Source organism: Centruroides vittatus, unplaced genomic scaffold (assembly GCF_030686945.1).
Source record: "Centruroides vittatus isolate TY-2023 unplaced genomic scaffold, ASM3068694v2 contig_878, whole genome shotgun sequence".
In the NCBI taxonomy this organism is placed as follows: Eukaryota; Metazoa; Arthropoda; class Arachnida; order Scorpiones; family Buthidae; genus Centruroides; species Centruroides vittatus.
Window position 1 is genome coordinate 1,034,766 of NW_027122570.1, and position 24,565 is coordinate 1,059,330.

Here is a 24,565-nt window from a genome sequence, read left to right on the forward strand (position 1 = left end):
ATGTATATAAGGCTCAATTCACCTAACATTATCGGGTCAATACACCTGTATAAAAGGTGTTTGTTGTATATACATAAAGGTGCAGGACCACTTGTACAGGTGTGCTGTGTGTAAACAATAGCCGTCGCGAAATAAAAACGTCCTCGGGTCGAACAATAACATAATGCACTAAGCTACTTTCCGAACGGTTGCACGCGTACAATGTGTCATTTCGTTCTCTTCTCCGCGGACCTGCTTTGGGTTTTGTCTTCCCTACCCACTCAGTTCCTATTACTGCGATTTTTGTAGCATGTCATTCAATACAGGGTTGCATGGCAACCGTGAAAATATCAGCCAAGCAATTACTTCTCTATTCTCATTAACAATATATCATGTAGATTAAGTGAAAATATTTTATTCACAAATATATAAAGGGTTGTCTAAATTATTAATCGTCCAAAATTTAAAATATAAAAATTTTAATAATAAATTATGTTAATTATTTAAAATAATTTTGATGGACTTTTTTCGCCGAGAATTAAGAAAACAGTCTTGTTTTTATGCAAATTCACATAAAAATATATTACAATTTCTAAAATATGCATTTATAGAGAAGGAAACGTAATAGATTTCGAAGACAGTTTAACAAAATGTTAAAATAATCTCAATCTGGGTTAATTTGATAAGAACACTGATTAAAAATTTATTATAAGTTTTTGATAGAACAATTTTTCCTTCACTTATATTCTTTTATGTTATGAATTTTATACAAGTAAATTTAATATTGAATCCGAAAAGTAATACCATTTTATGTTATTGTTTATTAAAATTAATAGCGCTTCTCCTTATACTCCTTTGTTGCAAGTTTAGTTAATTTATTACACTTTAATTTTAAAATAAGAATAAAAATGCCAATATATAGTTTTATCTAACATCAAAATTTAATGTAAAAGAAAAAAATTAACTTTGTATTTTCAATATTTGCCTCTACATTTCGGAATTAATTTAACACTTCAAAATAAAAATTGTAGATTGAAAAATTTTGAGATATTAATTCATATAATTCGACGTTACATGATTGCTTTCATTTATTTTTAAAATTTTAACTGCAATAATTTATAACTATAAATTAAGAAATTAAATATTTAACTTTTAAATATCGAATCAGTAAAAAATAAATGTAATATTAATTTTAAATTTCGTATTCTAATAGCATAAAATATCTTATCTAGAAATTTTCATGTAAAGAGGAATTTTTAAATTAAAATTGTTATTACAATTAGATATAATAACTGAAATGTTTCCTTCGGATTATGCAAATGGATGAAATGCATGATCTAAACTAAATTTATTATTTAAAATTAATAAATTAGCATACTAATGATACATGATATCACATAGCTATCATTTTTCATATTTGCGTGATCGTTGAACAGTTGTTAAAAACAAAGCTTGAAAAATAAAATATTACGGAAGCATTTTTCGTAATTGATTAATAATTTCGATATTATATTGAAAATGTAATCCTTGAGATTTTTTTAGTTTTCAAAAATTCAAATAAGATTCTGCGTTTCGTTTCTCAAAGTACAAACAAGGAATAAATAATCTATTTTCTACTTTTGTTTCACAAGGAAAGGTTTAAAATAAAATGTGTTATTTATAGAGAGAAAAGAAAAAATAATGATAAGAAAAATAATAATAAGAAAAAATATCTTCTTTTGAGATATTTAGTATTTCTGAAATATAAAGAAATTAAATAATTTAAATTTTATACAATTCAAACAATTTTAACAAAAACAGTTAATAAATCACTATTGATAGTTAATAACTTATATCTACATTATTTTAAATATAATATAAAGGATAAATTAATCATATTTACGCTATTATATTATATTTTAAAATAAATATTAAGTTAAATTTTAGCGAACTTCAAATTTTTCCTTTGTATATAATACTCTCATTAATATTTACATGAACTTGTATAATTATTAACACTATATAATAATAGACAAACAGTGTTAATTCAAATCATTACTAACTTGAATATAAATTTTTAAAAGATATAAAAATTTAAATCATTTTGATTACTTAAGATTTTAAATGAAAATCATAGCGAATTTAAGTCATGTTGGCAGAACAGCAAATGATTTATAACATTCAGCCCCTGTAAATGTAGCTACCCGCAATATTCTCCTGTACTCATGCCGTTAGACGTCATATTTTATGAAACTGTTAGCTTCTATGCTTCATAGAATAAATTATTATTTGAAAGAAAAATATTTTGTGATCATTTTATATTCACATTACTCATTTAATTATGTGATTAATTTTTAAAAATATCTTTTGCATCACAAGTCTTGTTTGTTCCTTTAATTTATGTTTTTAATACGTTATAGAGAAATTATAAAAAAGTAATATATTTTTAATTTGAAAGTATAACTTACACGAAAACGTTACGTAAAATTTTACTTTTAAATGATTAAAACTGTTCTTCGTTATTAGAAATAGGATATTACGAGAACTTTTAATTTAAATATTAAGAGGAAAATATTATTAAGTAAAGGTTATAAGAGTTTGAAAATGGTAAAAAATAAATATTAACATCAGTCATATTTATATAAAGATGATTTTTGTCTTCAATATTTCACATTTTTATATGCAGTATATTACTTTTCTTCATTTCATCTAAGCATAAAATTAAACAGACATATTTCATAAATATATTACATATATAATTGCAACATTTTTTTCAATTAAGAAAAATGATTTAACTTCTTTCCGATAAGAAACAATTCAACTATTGGAAAACAAATTCGAAATATAAACTACAAATAAAATTAATCGATAAAATTAGTTTTAATGATACGCATCAATGAACGGAGGATTTTAAGCTCAGTTTTCAGCCGAAGTGTTTCTTTGTTATAAAAAAATAAAGTTTAAGATTATCGAGTTAAAACGTAAATACCTAATACTTCAGAAGTATTATATCAAATCAACATAATTTAAACTATAGTATAATTTCAAAACATCACAATACTCCAAAATTAAGTACATAGAGAATATGTTTTAGTAGCATTAAAAATAATATAATATAAACAATTTTTTCTATAATTTTAATTTAGAAATTTTCTTTTGCAGTTTAAATTTTTTTTTCTTTAGAAACATATAATTCGATCCGGATGTCACTGCGTAATTTGATCCAGAAATTTGACTTACAGATAATAATATTGATGATATCTTTTTCTATATAATAATGAAAGAACGCAAAACACAAAGGAAAATATAAAATTTAGAAAAATAAATTTAAAAGCTATTTTTGTAGCATTTACAGATAGGATCGGTAATAATAAAGCAGTTCGAGTATGTAATATTCTCAAGGTTACATATAATAAGAATAAAGCAATTGCGCCTCTTAAATCAACTACCAATCCAATTGACTTACCGATAGAAGTAGAAAATTGCAGTGTTCATTTACTTCACTTTAAAAATGTTTTATGGATACATTCTTTATTTAATGCATTATACGTTGTAAAAGTAGCAAACAAAAAGTAAATATATTTTCTTTTTTCAAACTAGCAAAGAAAGGAGTATTGAAATTTGCTTTCGATGTTTTTCAGATTCGATGATAACATTAAAGAGCCGAGAGAGAATGGATATTTTATTCTATGAAGCGTAATCACGAATTGAATTTGCGGAATTAATACGGCTAGCCATACTAATACTACTTGGTTTAAAAGACCTAATAAAGAGAAAAATTTTTCTTTCTGCAGAAAATATTATTAATAAATATTAATCATAGAATCATAGATGTAAGAATTTTTTAATGTAAATAAAATCTCACGTGCAATTATTTATCGTTCTTAGAATATTTTTATGTCAAAAAGTAAACATCAAATTGTACATTCTGCATCATATGAAGAAAGACACAATATAACTTGGTGTATACAGTAAATATCAATTTATTTTTATCCGTTCGTTGCTAAGGTTGCCACCTATTCACATCATCCAACCCAGAGATTATGGCAAAGCAAAAATAATAATTATAAATTGTCATTGCATAAAACAAAATTAAATATATTACAAGTACTTTTTATTTTATATAACAATTCTATAATATCATTTGCATAGATAGATATAGCATAAATAATTATACACTTTTCTCGTTAATCATAGTATACATATACAGTTAGGGGAAAGTTGTCTGCCTGAATATTGAATAAAACTAATCTAAAAGTTTTATTTTTAATGTATTATAAAATCCTTTAATGTAAACGAAACAATTCGTTCATTCGCACAATAAACATTTAAAAAATAAATTTTTAAGGAAATTTACTCATTGTTCTTCTTCACACATTTTTATTTTTTATTCAGTGCATTAATAAATATTAAATATTATGGAGCTTGAGTTTAATCGAGTTTTGTCACTCGGTTAAAATTACGAATTACAGTTTTGCATATGTACTGTACAGTACTAGACTAAAGCTTTCTAAACGTCAGGGATTCGCATGGCTGCCTGAAATTTGGTCCGGGATCTCTAAATAAATGTCGGAATTTCAAAATCATTAAGTTATTTATTTACAGACATGATCATACGCTTCCTGTATTTAACACGCCATTTGAGCCACTAATAGAGGGGACAAATTGGGGGAACAACGATGGATATTTGAATTTCGTAGAATTGTATGCACCAATGTTTTATTGTTAAGACGTTAAGGGTAATATTTTCACACTTGCTATTGAAAAGAAATTGTGCTCTGAAGTTTCGAGTTTGTGAAAAAAGGTCAGAAACAGAAAACTACATACTTACTACAGGTTACTGTATCCTACACCGCAACTTAGAGGGGTTCTTGATTTAAGTAACCAAATATTGTGGCTATTTTATTTAATTATAATAATATGCGTTTTTAAATCAAGTTCCGGAAATACAAAGTTTGTAATGTCGAAAATTCAAATAATTTTTGTATGATTATGTAGTACAATCAACATACCCGAAGAAATAATACCCGACTAAACCTGAATCAGGAACCAAGCCTTCAAAATCCGGAGACTATGAGTCAAATCCGGAGAGGTGGCAACATAACTACAAAAAAAAAAAAAAACAAAAAAAAAAGAAATGTAGACCTTTTTTGGAGTTCCTCTAGGAAGTGCTTTCCTTTACAAGACAAAGGTTGTATGAATACAAAAACATTCCACGAATGGCTATGTTACTTCATTTCAATTGCAAAATTTCCGCTGCAAGGACAGGTGCTTCTAATTTTACATAGGCATAAGTGTTTAAGTGCCATTGAAATCGCACACAAATATATCGTTTTATTCTCTTATCTTTTAAATTTTATTGGACATAATGAATGTTGCATCTAGATGCGACATTTAATTCTATCGATAAAATAAAAATTATTATTGGCTTTTATATTAGTAAATTATTGGGTTTTAATTAGTTTGACTAAAAATTGTACATGAATCATTTAATTTATAATGTAAAAGTCTCCCTATCTCCCAATTTATTCGGAAGATGTTCGAACAGATATAGATAGATTAGTTATTTTATGGTTTTTCAACAGACTATTAATGAATAGTTAATAGTAGCTATACATAAGTCTTTTCTTGCAACCTTAACGGGCCATATCTAAAAACATGATGTTATAACGATATCTCTAATTTTATAAAATTTACACTAAATAGAATTTTACTTATCGAAATAAAATTTTAATGCGGATCATTTTTTCCTATAACTTAATTATTTTTTTTATCTAACTTTCAATGGTTAGTTGTCACTCTAATGCACTTACATACTAAAATTATTCTATTCTTTTATTATAATTACTTGTAATTGAATATATACGATAGTAATGTTGCACTTACCGTCCATATAAGTTACTTAAATGGAAAGCAATTTATTTATATTTAGTAAAATCAATTTAAGATTTTAGGGAAGCCATTTAAGAGCATTAGTTAATAAAATAATTTTAGAGTAAGTGAATAACCGTAAACTGTAGAATTTACGATAGACAAAAAAACATAAGAAAATGTAATTCCAGAAATAAATTATCATTTAACAATCAGCATTATTTAACAATTTAAGATTCTTCAAAGAATTTATATAATCATGATAAAAAAGGAAAATAATAAGTTTATAAGTTTTGAATATTCTATATTAAAAGTAGGCTTTTCTCTCTCCTTTTTTCAACTGTAAGCTATTATTAATCAAGAACTGAAGAAAACAAAAATTAATAATTCATATTTTAATAAAATATAAAGAATAAAAAATAAAATCTTTAACTTGTGTGATTTTAAAAAGTTTACTCTGAAGAAAACAAAAATTAATAATTCATACTTTAATAAAATATAAAAAAATAAAAAGTAAAATTGATAAGTTATATGATTTTAAAAAGTTTCATTTTATTTTTCTATTGGAACATCTTGGTTTCAATTAAAATGAAACCACTAGTTTCCGCTATTTTGTTACGTGATTCTTGTTAAGGAGTGGAGACTAAAAGGAAAATAGGGAGGAACTTCCTTGGGCGGAATAATTTTGTTTCGGTCAACACCTTGAAAAAGGTAAAACAAGCAAATATTCTAAATAAAAGAAAAGATATTCGACTTGTATAACTAAAATTGTTAAGAAAAAACAATTCTAAGAAGTAAGCATAAAATTTAAAGTCACTGATAACTTAAAGCGGACTAAGTATTTTCATACGAACAAAAATTATTTTACCCAATAGAATTCTATAATTACATTGTTATCTAATGAACTACCATTTCTTACAAATTATCGACAATAATTATTTTTTAAAAATATTCTTAAACTACAAATTAAAATATTTTACAATAAATTTAGATGATGTGTGATTTAAAGTTACAGCTATGTTATAGCAGTATATTGCAGATTTTTATTAAAATTCAGAAACTCCACTTGCTTATTTTCGAAATGTGGCATCTAAAGCTGACCATTACAGCTGTCAGAGCGACAATATTTGAGTGTCGGTACTCAGTTATCACCTATTCAACTTTAAACAAGCATTGAAACTGGATACCAGTGATCATATTTAATTATAATGTGTTTAATACTAGAATAGCGTCATCTTCAGATTTCTCCTACCGCGCTTCATTTACCGAGCTGTAAGCATTTTATAACTCAAATTTTGTATTGATAGTTTTACGTCAACTTTCATAGTTTCAATTTCCAAAAAAGTTATATATAATATAACAATATATCGGATTTGCGTAACAAAAATTATTATATTATTTTTATTTTTTATATAAAAGTTATCCCGCTTTGTTATTTTCCTGTATATGCCAAACGATTGCCTACTAATATTTATTTATTCCTCTTGCAATGACGTGTCGATTATACAAGGAAGTTTTACGTTTATCTAAAACTTTGATTAAATCACTTCATTACGGAAAAATTGTTAAATATTTTTAGTGTAAATATATTTTTAAATATTTATTTTTCATAAATTAAAATTTTTTATAATTTATATTAAAACTAATTTATTATCGGGGAAAAAAGCTTTTTTAGATAAAAAAAAAGTAGTCATCGTTTCGTTAGCGTTCTGCAAATCAGCTTTATGTTTTTGATTTATCTCCAAAAATCCTACGCAGAAAGGTGCTTTAGCGATTGACTAATCTTTACCCTGTTTTAGTAAGTGTCGATTGCCATTCTTTTCATATTTGTCACATTTCATATTAAATACTAAATATCGATTTTTAATATCTTCAGGTTAATCGATATTCTGATTACTTTACAGAGATTTCATTCGTGTATTTCCATAGTTTTGTATGTGTAAAAAAGATAAGTATATATTCTTTCGATTATTCCGTTTGTATTCATTAGATTTTAGGTACCCAGTTACATTTTTCTTACAGTTTCTTCATTTATATGTATTTTTACTGAAGAAACGTTATATCTTATCATTGTATTTCTTATTTCTGTTTATGTTTAATTAAAATTATATAATACAATATCAAATTAACGTAAAAAAATTAGAAACTATATTATCGATAATAGTATATTTATCATCATAACTTTATTACTTTTTAAAACAAATTTTATTTATTATTATTATTATTATTATTATTATTATCTGGACCCAAAAATAATTGTTTACGTTAATAAATTTAAAAATATATATATAAATCTGTAAAGCCTGAATTTATAAATAATTTTAATTATTACGTTACTTTATAATATTTGAAATTAATACAGAACGCAAAAGAAAATAAAATGTAATGAGATTAATCCTTTACGAAATGTAAATACAATATGTTTTTAAATAAACAATAGTTATATCTAAAATATAAGTCTGCAACTCAAGTTATTCAAACGTTTTTTAATCTTTAAACTCCATTAAACTATGTTCATTTTCAAATATTAATTTTATATTATATGAATTTTTTCCATTTATTTTGTTTTTAATTACAAATAAAGCAAAAAAAACAAGGTATAAAAATAAAAACTTTAATCTGTATAAACCATTCAAATTATACTGTACATAAAATGTTAAATATTTATAAAATTAATAGACATATTTAATATTATTATAAGTTCTTTCAAATAATATATACGTTTATTATTATTACGTAGTATACTAATAAATTCGACTGAAAGAACTTATACGTTTATTATAGCAATCTCTTACAATTTATGCTTGATTGTTATTAATATAATGCTAGCCACGAATATCCTTTGCATTATAAACAGAAATAACGGTTAACTGATTGACATTTGTGATAAGAAATCGTGTTGTTATATCTAAAAAAGACATTAACATTCGAAGGAATTGCAATTCTATAAACACACACACATACTCACACACACACACACACATACTCACACACACACACACACAGAGAGAGAGAGAGAGAGAGAAAGAGAGAGACGGAGAGATAAGTCATGTATAAAATATATATATATATATATATATATATATATATATAATGCATGTGTATGTGTAAAATATAACTATTGTGTAATATACACAGAATATAATTCTGAGATATTAAAAATTTCCTGATACTTAAAGCGTTTTATTTACAGGACGGGCTGAGTTAAAAATAAATCAAGCGGTTTATATAAGTGTTACGCAAACACAGACCAATGATCAAGAAACGGAAATGCCTTAGCGGCAAATTGACCCCACCAACGAGAGCAACAAGGTTATGGTCCAGGTTTCATTCATAGCCACAACAATAGTTTTCCAATGTTTATCATAAATGTAACTATATTGTTTGATAACATTAAATAAGTATTTTTTCATTTTCTACGGTAATTTTATATAAAATTAAAGATCATGAAAACTTTGTAATTAATATTTTTATAAATTTATTTCTTCTCTGTTAAATGTTAAAATTTTATAAATTATAATTCTAACTATTAAAATATTATATGTTATAACGAGTCTTAGAGTTTTAAAATGTTAAATCATTATTATTTTTTAACGTAAGAATACATTTAACGGAAACCCTTTTCACTTTATAAAATTTATTTCATCCCTTCAACGTTCGTTTGATGTTCTGACCTAAATTGGACATCATCTAATTCTAATTTTAGATTTCAGTTCCGCTCTGTGTAAAGATTAGTCATTTTAGCAATAACGTTGCTATGTTATTGCTAAAATGACTAACTTATGACCCTGCATTTATCTGGGATTTGTACCGCCAAGCCGATCTGTATGTAATATATAACATATTACTGTAGTGTTGAGATGCAAATCATCCGTCAACTGCTACTAAAAATATAATGCATACTCCACGTAACCTTTTTTTCACACTTGGTCAACACAAAAATTTTTATCGATATTATGCAATAAAGATTACATCCTTTAAACTTGCGAAATACTCTTTAATATATCCTGTATCATAACGAGATATATCCGTGCTTAAACAATCGATATCATATTCATAACTGTAACAAATTATCCACCTTTTATTGATAACCTATAAAAGCTTTCGCGTTTCGCAAGTGGATATTAAACGTCTTTTGTCGAACGACGATCCTAAATTTATTTATTTAAACAAGTTTCATTTAATTCGCATGATGTTGTCGTGTAAAATTTTAAATGATGCATATTGTCTGTGTGCATAAAACTTGACCGGTTTGAGCATCAATGCGAGAATTTGGGTTATCGATGAAAACGGGGGATAAAAAAGCAGGTGCAGTGAACTTGGGGCTGACCCGTTTAGTGGAGCGGGACCTTATTCAGGGCCAAAGGGAGGGAAAAGGTGAGCGAAAGCATGGGATTAGTTCAATAATTCCCCAGAACCTACAAGACTACTTTATAGCCCTGCAAGCTAATTCTAAAAATCTCTTCCTTAATACACAAATTATAGAATTAACACCTGGATTAATTAATGAATAGAAATTAATTTTAAAACTTTGATATTGCTTAGAGCATAATTTGATGATTCAACAAAAGTTTATTATTTAAAAATTTTTTGAAAAAATATATTTTAATCGAATCTGCACAGATTAGTTTCAGAAAGTTTTCAGAAATATCGTGCTACTAAATAAGAAATAGTTTTATATGAGATGATTTGTTTTAATTAAACAAATTTAATCTTTGAAATTTATTTTTTAATACTTTTAAATAGGAAATAAGAAAGAATAGCGCCGAATGTATATAATTATGTAAGAGTTACAGTTAAAATATAAAGTAATTTCTACTTATTAAAAATTAACATAATAAAAAAGATTAGACATTTGAATAGTGAATAGTGAGATCTTTTCGAATGCCGGTGAAATGCGTCATAATTACACAAAATAGCATCTATTCAATTTAAACGATAACCAAGACTATTTTATGGTTGGATAGGCACGTTGTTTAAAAAATTTCAGCCTTGTTCCTTGTGGCATTATGAGTAGAGTGTGTTCCGAATGGTGAAACAAGAAAAAAGTCGGAACAGATTTTATTATTCAAAACGATGGGAAAAATAAATACCACGATGCTACTAACATTTCTTACGAAACATGTTAAATATGACTATGATTTATAAATAGTATTTTAAAATGAAACATGCAAATCATCACTTTTTCTAATTAGGACCTGCTATTATATTACGTTTTACACAAACAGCTATTTTAAACATTTCTATAAATTACTTCAGAGTTTACTTATGTAATGTTTTAAAAATTCAAAGTAATATATTTTCAATAAAACAGTCGGCGAGTTAAATGTAGTTTTCATTATAAAACAGCTTCGTTTCCAGCTTATTGTTCTATTAACAAATTGGTTTTATGAACGAAACTATCAATTGTAACTACAATTAAAAAGTTCATCTTAAATATATTTGAATGGCTATTCTTATAATTTTTCAATCAAATAAAAACTTTTTTGTAAGCTATATAATAAAAATGAATATCTTCTATAGTATTTACTTAATTCAAGATTTAACAATGTAGGATTAGGCCTATTAATGTGTCTATTATAACAAGCAAAAGGAAAAAATTCTAATGATGTTGTTTTGTTTTCGATTCTTTTGTTCTTCAAGGTCTATTCCTTCACATAATTTGTATGAAGTTTAAAATATATTAATTCTGGAAAGTTTGTGTTGTAGCCAATTGTTTTTTGCTTTCTTCAATACATTCATTCAATTCTTTTACTTTCAATATATGTTCAATGTACTACGGTACAGTACAGTATATATCTGTTAAATATATATATGAATATATAGGATATATATTTAACAGATATTGTTAATTAATTAAAATTATACAAATTTCCTTAGAGTCAATAAAATACAAATAGAAAAAAGTTGGCATAAATGAAAGAAACCATTTAAATATATAGAACGTATCGGTAGGATTATTACTATTAATATTACACAATAATTTGGAATTTAAAATAATTTCAAACACCTTGTTTGAATTCCAGTTTCGAATTTTATACTGGTCAATAGCCTGACGATGACCAAGTTTTTGGTCGAAAACGTTGGTTTTTATCTAAAGCTGGGATATAAAAAGGTTTTTAGTGTGTTGATTTATCCTTCCCAGGTGTTGTGTGAGAAGTTGGTTTTTTTTTACACAATATACCATTAATTTTAATTTTGAATATAACTCTTAATACTTTTATTTTTAAATATTTTTAATTATAATAAAAATTATCCGTTAAGATCTTTTACAAATGAAAGTTTAAATATTTTTCTAATGCATACGTACTATGAATTTGTAATTGCACGAAACAAACAAACAAACAAAAAATACATTAAGCATAATTTAAGAATTAAAATATACAGAATAAATTTATCATTAGGTTTAAAAATTAAAATTTTCTAAGTAATTTTCATTTTCTTTTATAAATTATAAAAACATCATAATTTAAATTTCAAGGTTCACCGAGTAGAATTTAGTAGTCAACGACATAATTGCATAAGGTGTAGACCTATAATATAAATTAAAACAAAGTTGTCTATTAAAAATGTTGACAACTTAGAAATTAAATTAATGTGAATGAAGTATTCGTTTTGACGTCGTAGAATTTGCGTGTTAATGCTTCTTAAATTTTTCATAAATAAGGAAAGTAATAAAGTTTTTATACTGATTCACACTTCTAAATTATCCAGAACATTATTGATTTTTCTCCTTCGATGCTTTCATTTATTTTGGATTAAGCTAAGATCCGGATAATTAAAAATAGATTAAAAATATACTTTTATTTCTTTTATAAATTACTTTAGCATTAAAAGTGTTTTACGTTAATGGTTAGCTGCATGTCTGTGTTTATATGATTCGCCTGTCAATAAAAATTATTCCGTAACTTATCAATTTAATTATTTATAAATAAAATTTAACAGATTAAAGATAATTTTAGATTAATGTTAAAGTTATGAATTGTCAGTCAACTTTCGAATCGTGTAATAACTAGTATTTTGAAAACAAATACGCGAAATAAAATCTAATTAGCGCTTGTTTTCTTCGGTTATAAATTTATTCCTCTAGCAAAACAGGTTTTTAAAATTGAATATTAATAATGCCATTCATTCTTTATTTTCATTATAGTCACGCGTCATATGATTTTTTTTGTTTTGTTTTAACATCGTCTACAATAAAGATAGAATTGTCAACTTCCCTAAGACTTGCATAGCGAATAATAATTGTTATAGCGAAGAGGTGTCTGCTTCAAACTCTCCTCTTGCGTATGAGTAAGCCAGACACGGACACACAGCAACAGGATGTATTCTATTATTGCGTAACAATAGAGATTGTCACTTCATTGTCTCACTCAGGATGTGTATAGAAGGGAATAGAAGTGGTGTGCGGGGTGGATAGGAACAGTCTCTTATGCATCCCGCTGCGTGACTATCTATCTCTGTTGTGACGTCATCGTGTGCCGCGATGTCAGAATGGGACGTTCGATTGCGGAAATCGGAGCTGGTTTTGCAGGTGTTAGTATGTGGCAGCGGGACACGATAATGCTATTTTTACATAGGAATTTTTCCATTATAATGCTATTAGTGTTTCATTATAATCGAACTAGTTGATAGTCTAATAAAACATAAAACCCTCCATAAAAAATAATGAAATTTAACATTACATGCAATTTTTACTACAAATTAAATTCTAAAAATTAAGTAATCTTAAATTTGCAATGAATTTTTCTTTTATAAAGAATTGTGAAAGTTTATAATTATAAAATTATAAATGTCTAACATAATTAACTTCTATTAAATTATATAACGACAATAATAGATTTAATAACTCGAGTTTGAAAAAAATCATACAGAACATTGCATTTTGTAATTAATGTATTTAGACATGTAAAACATAAAATAAGCCTAACATTTGTTAGTAAAATACTATTGAATTATAACAATATTTTACAAAGATGTGATAATGAAAGATATAAACGCAGCTAAATACACTTTCTGTATCCTATTTAGTTCAATAAACTTTAAATTGTGCTGTTAAATCAAACCATAAAATTGCTATAAAAGTTATTGCAAACTTATGTCTTACTTTAAAAAATAATTTAATTATGATAAAGTAAAACAACTTTATTAAAGGATTAACAAATAATTCATTAAATAAATTATAAGAAAAGTTAGCACATTCTTTCACAAGAATTTTTGAAAGGAAAACGCTAAAACAATTCAGAATAAAGAACGTAATGATAAGCTGTAAAATAAAGGCGAACTTTGTACAAACTAATTTTTTTCAAGGTTATCAAGATTTGCACATTTAAATAAGCGTAACATTTTAAAAGAAAAGAATGTTTAAATTTTCGACAATAGAAACATAGGAAAATAATATGCCATTTTTTACTTGTAATTTGGAGAAAATTAATTTGTTAAATCTTACCAATATTTAGGTTTTCAAAATAATTTTCGTTTACGCTTTTACTTGCGTAACTATTTATTTATGAATTAAAAATTTAATTTATTCAAATTAGCTATATTTTATGTTAATAATAAAATTTTACAAAATCGTTTTCGTTTCTAAATCTGAAAATACTTTTCTTCTCTCTCTATCTTTTATATTAGTTATCAAATAAGTAAAATTAATAAAGTACTGTAGTTTTTTTTAAAATTAATATGTCAAGTATGCCTTACATTCTTTGATAGTATTAAGGAATTGAATTTAAATTTCGCGTAATTAAAATGATGATTTATACATTTAATTTTTTAAAGAGATTACATACTATTGTCTATTTTGAAAAGTAGCCATAAAAGGCTCTATTATTTTGTTGTACAGTAAGTTGTAAAAATAATTAGCAATTTGCTGCTTTAATAATTTTCTATCACTCATCACATTCTTATTCTATAAACAATATTTTTTTCTTATAAACTAGTCAAGTCTACTCATCAATAGTCGTATTCTTTTTTTACATATAAAGAATATATTAATAGGCCTATATATTTACATGCAATTTATATAAAATAATTTACATTATTTATGTAATAATAAATTCATTTATTATTAATATAAAAAATAAAAATCTTAATTTTAACATTCATAAAAATTGCGAAGTAAAGAATTTTGTTATCATCTATTAATAGTTAAAAAATTTATATAAAATTCATTTTCAATACACGAAAGACGTTAGAAGATAAAGTGATAATTAATTGAATTACAAATATTTTATATCGAAATCAATATTTATTACATCTTCAGTTAGATAAGAACAACATATTTTTAATAAACTATAAAATATTCATAAATTTAAACTAAATGACTCATTAAAATATGAAATTACAAAAAAATACCCTGCATGAAATTACTTTAATTCGTGTCTGTTAATTTATAACTAAAATAAATTACACATAAAGATTTTATTTAAATAATTAATTACGATTAATGAATATTTAAAAGTTTAAAAGGATGACAATCTTCTGAGATAACCACGTTTCAAGTTTAATTAAAAACAAATCCTAAAGATCACATTAACAAAAGTAGGTAACGACTAGCTTTAAACTGCAGTAATGAAGTAGGCGTGGTTACAATGAAAATAATATCAACAAGATAGTTGCAAAGGCGTGGTCATAAAATAATCGATATGTATTCTTGTAGTAATAAGCCAATGAAAAGTTGCCGTTTTGTTTTTCAAAGACAATAAGTGCATAAATCATAATTTTGCAATTATCAAGCTAATTTTAGGCTTGATAATGCGTTTTTATAAAAACACTGAATAATGTTAGAAAAATGCACTTTAATTCTAAATTTTCGTTTTTTAATTTTATTGTTTTAAAATATATTTATTATATAAAAATAAAAATTCTTTTATGCTTTGATATTGATAAATTTTCGCTTGTTTTTATTTATGATGAGTCGTTCTATACGAAATAATAGAAAATAATTAATTTTCAAACGTTAAAAACCTCTAATTTAAAACTAAATATACAGCATCAAGTGAATATCTTTCGAGTTTTAATTCAAATTTGCTTAAAAGAATTTTATCAAAATCGTATAAAATACCTTACTTTTCTTTGGAATTTTAATAATTTTGTGAGAGAATTCCAGTTAGAAATTAAAAATAATAACAATGTTAAGTTTTTAAAATTCTGTTAGAACGGATTGAAAAATTATGAATATAATTTTTAGAAAAACTACTCAACGAAAAACACTTTTCAATATATAAATCATAAATTTGTTAACAGTTATTATTAATTTCGCTTTCGCTAGTATCGCTTACGAAATTTATAATATTGTTAAGAATTATTCATTGTAAATATTACTAAAGATTAAACAGTGATATTTGAAAATTTAATTATCCTTTTCAAAGTTTAATTAAATAACAGAAAATATAATTTCCTAGAGTACAAATTACCCTAAAAATATATTTATAAATTCTTACAATAAAAATGACAATCATATAAATTATTAATATTAATACAATTTTAGTATTGAAATTTGAACCTGTATTATTTATATATCAAATTAAATAGGTTTCTGTAAATAACTTATCATGCATTCATATGGCCTACGTATGTTTGAAATTCATTCTATTTATTTATTTATTTGATTAAAATGAAATCGATAATAGACTTTCGTGATTTGACGGGTAGTTTTGTAAATTAATTTCAAATTAATTTTATATTGTAGTTAGATAATCTATTAAATTTTACTAACTTTATCATTCCAATTATGTTTCGGCAATTGGTAAAACGATTTAAATATCATTGAATAAATCTATTAATTATGTAAATATTACAACAAATAAAATAGATATATTTAAATCAGGAAAGTCTACAATAAAAATAATTCACTGATAATGAAATGAATGATTATAAATTAATATAAATACAAAAACGTGAGGGTTAATTTTTAAGTAAAATAAATAATTTTGAATATTATCAACGATAAATATAATAATTTATTTCTCACATGTGAATAGGCATTTCCATCAAAAATACGAGCAAATTTTTATTCTTTCAAGATACTAATATATTTGAATAATATTTAAATAATATAATTTATAATTATATAGATTTCATTTGCTTATTCTGATACGTAAATTACATAAATTAAAAGACTATAAGCGCACAAAATAGAATTTAATATACAACATTATTTTAAGCTTTAAAAAGCGGAATAAATGTTTTTAAAAAGCAAACAAATGCAAATAAAATATTATATTAACTAAATCTTGAGTTATTTTGCAAATAACTTTCGTCATAAAAAGATATTTATTTATTTATTTTTAAACTCGTAAACCAATGTATGTTATTATAAGTTAGAACACACAATAAAATCTAAAAATTTTCCGATTCAGCGAATCATATGAATCGAAATAAAAACTATAATCATCCAATCAAAACCATAAGTTATATTTTGTTTTAGAATTGTTTTATTTTATTTGAATGTGTAGCAGAGTATGTAATATATTAAGAGAGTACCTGTATTATACTGGTTGAATAAATTTTTAGTTTGAAGAGTACTATAAAAAAATTATTTCTTATTAAACAATAAATCATAAGATAATAAGAAAATTTAATTAAGAACGTCGAAACTTTTAACAAATTTATTTACTATGAAAAAACTAAATGTTAAATAATAAATATGTAATTAAAAGAAAAAATATGCTACGAATTGTGCCTTGTTTGAGGAAAGAAAAGTTACATTATTCATATCAATATTTATTAATTTCAAAAGGAAAATTACATATATCATAAAAGTTATTTTTCAGTTTAAGAAAACAGTGCAAAACGGTAATAAATAATTTAAAACGTTTTTGATAAAAATAAAAAAATTTGCTTTTCGTAATCGTGATATATTATTAGATATTTTCATAGAAACAGATATGAATCTGTTCCTGTAAAAATATCCAAAACTGAAACTAATGATTAAATTCAATATTTTTACATTCTATAATATTTAAAAATAAAATATAAATCTGATAGAAAACGTTATGTATACTATATATATATTAGGCTAAGAGAAAATCTTCGAAAGATGAAATTTTTATCAAGATAATTGAATAAAATATCTAATTTTATGTCTGCCAATTCTAGAATATTAAATTTTAAGTATTTTAATAAATAGTTTGAAAATAAAGGTAATAATAATATTTTTAATATATTAAATAAAAACTTTTAAAAGTTTTTATATAAAATACTATATTCCACAAATATGAACGTATACAATCGTAAATTTAATTTAAAAATTTATCAAATTGAATTTATTTTGTTTAAATGAAGGTAGACTAGTAATTTATTATAAAACTATTAGCTATAGTCTGGAAAACTAGAATATGTTTATTATAAGCATTACAAAAACAAAACGAACGAATCTTTGCAAATATTATGCGGTAATGTTGTGGATAATCCAGTTCTGTGTGTATCTGAATAATCCGGAAAGATGTACTATTAATAAATTCTCCGTACTATACTTCCGTAATTGTGTTCAACATAAAATATAATAAATAAAATTAATATTTTCATTATATTAACAATTAAATAGCATGCAAATTTTAATAATACAAGAAAAAATTTGAAATTAGGAATAAAGCAACTAACAAAGATTAATACCAGTGTAAAAAATTAACCTTATTTATACATATTTAAATTTTAATATTTTAAAAGAAATTAATTCATGAATTAACCAAACCAAAAAGTTTTTATAAATATATTGTAGTTAAATTATAATTTCTCTTTCTTATATGTTTCGTTAAATATGTAAAATTAATAGTAAAGTTGTGTTTCTATCAATATATAAAAGTAACTTATGTATTATCAGTTGTAAATATAAAAAGAAAATAAAAAAAAACAAATTTATTCCTATCGAGGAAATAAAATGTAATATATGAAAAATTTAATTAAAGTTTTTAATAATATTTCGTAGTGGAAAGGATAGAATAAAAAATTCGAAGCTTAGATATTTGTTATTGACTAACATTGGAATGAATTAGGCAGATTGATTTCATTAAATAGCAAGGAAAACGCTTTTAATTTTTAAAGATGTTGATTTTTTCTTATTTGCAAGAAAAATAAAAAATTAATTAAATTAGTAAAAGCATCTTTAAAAAGATTACAAAATGTAAAATAGAAAGTAGACTTACAGTACAGTAAAGCATTAACTCTTTTCTATTTTGTTTTACTTTAGTCCAACAAAATAAAAAGTTTTCTTTATTTATTATTTATTAAGAAACATTTTAAAATATAAGGTAAATGATATTTAATTTTTAATTATCGAAAATATTTTATTATTAAAAATATTAATGTTCATTTTACATTTCTGTTATATATTTATAATATAATCATATATATATATATATATATATACATATATATCTGCAAAAAGTATTTAAATTTATAAGTTAATTTAATTTATTAGGAAGAAATCTTAATATCTTCCTAATTAATATTTATATTTGCATTAAATTTAGAAATTAATAAAATATTAAATGTAATATCATATGTTATAATTCAGTATCAAATTTAATTTACGAAGAGGGATTTTAAATAATAAAGCTTTGACATAATGATAATATTAATTGTTAAATTTGATAAGGACGTTTTTGTGTTCTATCGGGAAGATCCGGGATCTGATCCCTTTGATTCTTCTTATTCTTATTTTTTATCCTTTGTTTGACCCTAACACGACGTGTCTGGTCAACTTATATTAATATTTTATTAAATTTGTCATGATTATGTAATAAAAAAGTACATTAAACTTTAAGTAATTATCAATTATAAAAATATATCAGCAAGAAATTTTCTTATATTAAAATTCTCATTAAACCCTACTTTATAAACTTATAATAAATGTTAGCCTTTCGAATGATTTACCGAACAGGTTGACTATACGTAAAATTTCTTTTTGATTAGTAATAAACTTTTTTCAATATTTTATGATTTTATAATCCATGGAAACAAGAGTTTTATATCAATTTTACATTTTTATACTTTGAATTTTATATGTAAATTATAAATATTAATAATAAATAGAGATGAGTAAAACCACTATTGTGACACTTGCCTGGCGTACTAAATTAACAACTGTTTTAAGTTAGACATTATCTGTTTATAATCATTTTAAACAGTTGTAGTTAATCTTGGAAAGATTTTTAATCGATTACTAATATAACGCAAGCAATCTGAATATTTTTAAAAACTAAAATATAAAATTATAGAATAAATAATGATTAAATTGTATATTATTTTGAAAAAAAAATTAAATTTATTTAAAAATTAGACTTTAAAACTTCTTGACCCTCCAGTCTGAATGCTAAAATACTGATTATCTAAATTCCTTACCTCGGATATATATTAAAAATAATGCAAAAGAATAAGATTTTAGGTTAATACAGTATAGGCCTATACAATAAAGGTTTTAAATTTTAGGTACCTTTATTGAATTCAGTCTAACCCACTCAATAGTTTGGGTGAGTAATATTTTAAATTTAGCTCATCTTTAAAATCGTTAAAGATATTTTAAAATTTTAAGCTTAAAATAAATAGATAGTTAACATAATACATATAAAATTATAATATCATACAATACCGTAGTACAAAAATTAAAAATATATAGGCCTACATTTTACAGTTAAACTTAATAATAAAGCATTTTATGATATGTTTTTTGGATTTTATTTTACTACTATAATAATAATAATAATAAATTTTATAAAGCTTTCTATTTACTTATAACAGCATAATAGATTTTAAAACGCGAGTATTTGAAAAATTGTTTAGAAACTAAATTATATTTTCACGTAAAAAAAAAAAAAAAAAATAGAAAGAAGAGCTCCGAAAACAAATTAAGCTTATTACAATGACTAAATGTAGCCAATGCAACTCAGTAAATTATCATTTTGAATTGGAGTAAGATATATTAGACTACATGCTTAAAGGCCTATATACACTGTATTTAATATGTATGATAAATTCCATATCATAAACTTAGTATTATGAGTTACGAATGAACTTATTGAAGTAATAGATCTCTAAATGTAATAAATATGCTTGCAAAATTAATTGCTGTATCTTTAGAAAAATCAAATGGTTTTTTCCAGATAATTAAAGTATTAATTAATGTTTTTGTGTAAACTTAAGGCCTTAGATTTTGTGTTTGTTAGAATGAGTTACAAACATTATAATAGCAATTTCTGCAACAGTTATAATTACAAACTTTCTAAAAGAAATTATAATAATTTCAAATTTAAATATAACTAAATATTAACTAGCATAAATATATACTCACATATATGAGTATATTAGTTGATATATATTGTTGTTAGGTTGTTTGGTGTAATATTGATAAATAAATAGTATATAATAAAGTATGTAAATACATTTGTAATTAGTACATTTATTTATTTGTTTATAAAATATTGTAGATAATTATAATTATGTCTATGCATAAAATACTATATAATCTTAATAGTCTTTTAATATATATAATGGGCACCTGTGTTATCTATAAATGAGTTCTGCTTTATAAGAAAGCAATTTACAGACAAATCTCTTTTAGCAAAAACAAGACAAAAAAAAAACTTTACATTGAATTTAAATATTGCATCTGATATTTATTATTTTCAGAAAATAAAATTAGAGACATTCTAAGACAAACGGTATTTTTGAGAACCTCGATATACTTATTCTACAAGTTGTTCATCTTTTAAAATGTCGAGATTAATGAAGAATTTTAAGGCGGCGATCAAGAAAAGTTTAATAAAATCTTATCATTTTAGTTAAATACTTTCGAGCTATTTTTCGCTATAAAGTATAATTTCTGGAATTTCCACGTTTGGTTGCGAATGCGAAACTTGTGCAATCCTACAGCGTCGCATCGTCATGACAGACATTCTATTCATCAAGTGTTTTGTAACAACAAACTTAAAATCTGGGTCATTCTTATTCAGCCAAGCAGTTAGTTTAAAAGAAGTAAGATTTACGAAAAAACACAAGTTATTGCTTCTTCTATTCAGCTTTAACACTTTTCTATATGTATAAGTTTAACACGGTTTATCTTTCAAGTTGTCTTTTAAAATTTTTCCTGAATTTAACTTACTATAAATATCATCAAATCTTTTATAATTACAACTAAATAAGCATTAATTATTTCAAAGGACACATAAAGATCAGATTAATGTATTTTGAAAAACTATATTTCATTTTCTTTGTTAAATTTTTGCAACATTGTCCTTACGTTTTAAAACTTTTTGCTCGAAAACTTTTAATCTTCATTTTCGACTAAAGATTTGTTAATGTTTAAATACTTTTTATTTCTACTTACCGAGCGATTTCATATAAAACTTTCATTCAGTTTGAAACACAACTCCGGTTTGTCCAAGCTTAATGAATCTACTATACTAACTTCACTTTTAACTAAAACTAATTAAAATTCTGTTGGTAATTCTAAGAAAGCCTATCGCACGGGAACAGGTTTCGGTTCTATTTTATCAATTTTTTTAGCAGCCCAAAATTAATGGAAGATATTTTTTGGGGGTCACTTTAATTAAACGAAAGGTGAAACGTAATTTCATTACATTAGAAACTTAATCTATGAAGTTTTTGAAACTTTACAAAGAGATATTTTTATGTTTTCTATAATATTTGATCGTAAACAGTACTCACCACCTGTACTCCAGGATGATATTTCCCGCCTTTCGTTGCTAGGATACGGGCACCGCGTGCCACAGCACCTGCTGACTCTCAAACACGTGTAAGGGTCACACACAACAAACACCGCTCACAGCACCGTCTAGCGTCGCCACCAAGAGAGTATCCGTGTTACAAGCAGTTGGCAAATGAAACGAGATAACGCACCAGACTGTCGCACCATCGGCTTCAACGGACGGACTGGCTGAGACTCACTCGTCGACACAACTACACAGCGAGCCCAGACTTCGACAATAGGAGGGGAACAATAGGTCTTTTGTTGGACAAGCCTGTTGGGCCGGTACAGCTCGGTAGGGGGGAACCATCAATAGATGTGGAGGGTGACGGCGTAGTTCCACTCCATAAGCCTTCCAAACCGATACAGGTAGTATTCTACGTTTTCTCTGACCGTTCGCGTAACTAAGTGACGTCACCTAACACAGAAATAGTCGAAGTTCCGGATGATTTATTGGGAAAAGTAATCTATTTTTAAAGTATTAAACATATAAACCACGAAATAAACTTTTTTTCTTTACACGTTGTATCGATGGTGCCTCCGGATAAAGTTAGTTTCGGATAAGTTTGAAAAGCTGCAGTTGTTATAAGATGTAATAACCCGGCAATCGAATGGGCAGTTGCGTCATGCGAAGAGAATGCACTGTAAACTGGCTAATTGTCTAATGGACCAATTAGCAAATATGACGCAAACAAAATGTAGGAAGTCGGATATTATTGTAGCGATGAGCAAATAAAAAAACTTTCCAAGTATTTCCGCTCAAAACCGATCTATAGGCATTATTCATTCAAATAAAAGATTACAATGATTTGAAATTATTTTTGTAATGTTTTGCTTATTATCTCATCAATTCATATGTTAATTACATTTTTTAAAATAAATGGTCATTCAAAATATATTTCTAAATAAAAGTTTTAAATTTAAAAAAATAATAATTTATAAATAACAAAATTATTTCATAAATTCTATAAAACTAAGTAAATACATAAAATGGATAAAAGTAAAATATAAACTTTTCTGACATAGTAAATTTATTACACCTGCTAAATCATTTATCAAAATGTTTTATTTATATGCAAATAATATTTTAATGTACTTGTAAAATTCAATTTAAAATTTTAACATTAGACACACTTTCAATAAGTATAGTTTATTCAAGTTCAATAACGCTGTTTAATCGAGAATAAATTAACATTGGGGATCGCTTCAGGAAACGCATTAAATGCTAAAGTAAAACTTCACTTTTATATTACTTTTTGTACAATTTTAACAATTTGAAAAAATGTTTTGTAACATTAATTTATTATAGAAAACCATTATAAAGTTATGAATAGTTTTATGAGAGTCTTATTCAAATGAAGTGTTCAATAACACGAGAATATTTATATTTAAAAGTATAAAAATTAAATTTAAATAATTGGCTCGTTAAAAATAAGTTTTACGCATAAAATTTGAAAAAATGTGCCTTTATAATTTGTCCAAATACTGCCCTTTTATTAAATTAAAAAGAGCTAAATCAATTATAGAAAATAAATTTACTAAATTAAATTAAAATAACGTAGACATTTTAAAAATGAATTCAGAAGCATTATTATTAATAAGCTTATCTTAAATAATATTCAGTTCTTTTTAAAGTTTAAAAAATACAATTTTGTTTAAATTTAGGCTATAACCAATTTTTGGATTATTCGAAGAGAATATTGTGTGTGTATTTTTTTAATATAATTATGCAACAAGATTATTTGTTAAATCTACTATGAATATTCTTATTTTATTGGATTCGGAACAATTTTTTAGAAAAGCAATTGAAATCTATAATTTCAATTGATAATGTAGAGTATTAACAGGTTATCTTCCAAAATTATTTTTAGGTAACTAATTCTGAATTTAACACTTGGTTTAAGTTGGCCAGTTTTTTTACCTTTTTCTGAATTCTACAGGAAATATATCAATATTTTTCTAAGTAAAATTCATACACTATATTTATTATTAAACTTTATTGTATTCTTTCCACAAAATATGTTAATTTTA

The 24,565-nt window shown here is 24.3% G+C and overlaps 1 protein-coding gene across 5 annotated transcripts in view; it reads right to left on the reverse strand.

Annotated features, from left to right (window-relative positions):
* LOC136983191 (transcription factor Sox-13-like) overlaps nt 1–23,098 on the reverse strand; it is a 377,109-nt gene extending 354,011 nt beyond the window's left edge. For 4 of the 5 annotated variants that reach the window (XM_067279851.1, XM_067279854.1, XM_067279856.1 and 1 more), the window contains exon 1: nt 22,495–23,098. Coding sequence is in view for 1 of the 5 variants with exons in the window: in XM_067279849.1 (XP_067135950.1) it covers nt 22,154–22,179 (26 nt within the window). In the remaining 4 variants the exon portion in view is untranslated. Of the gene's footprint in view, nt 1–22,153; nt 22,195–22,494 lie in introns of those variants that run through there. The other variant, XM_067279849.1, reaches the window with a different exon arrangement.
* Between the last annotated feature and the right edge of the window lie 1,467 nt (nt 23,099–24,565).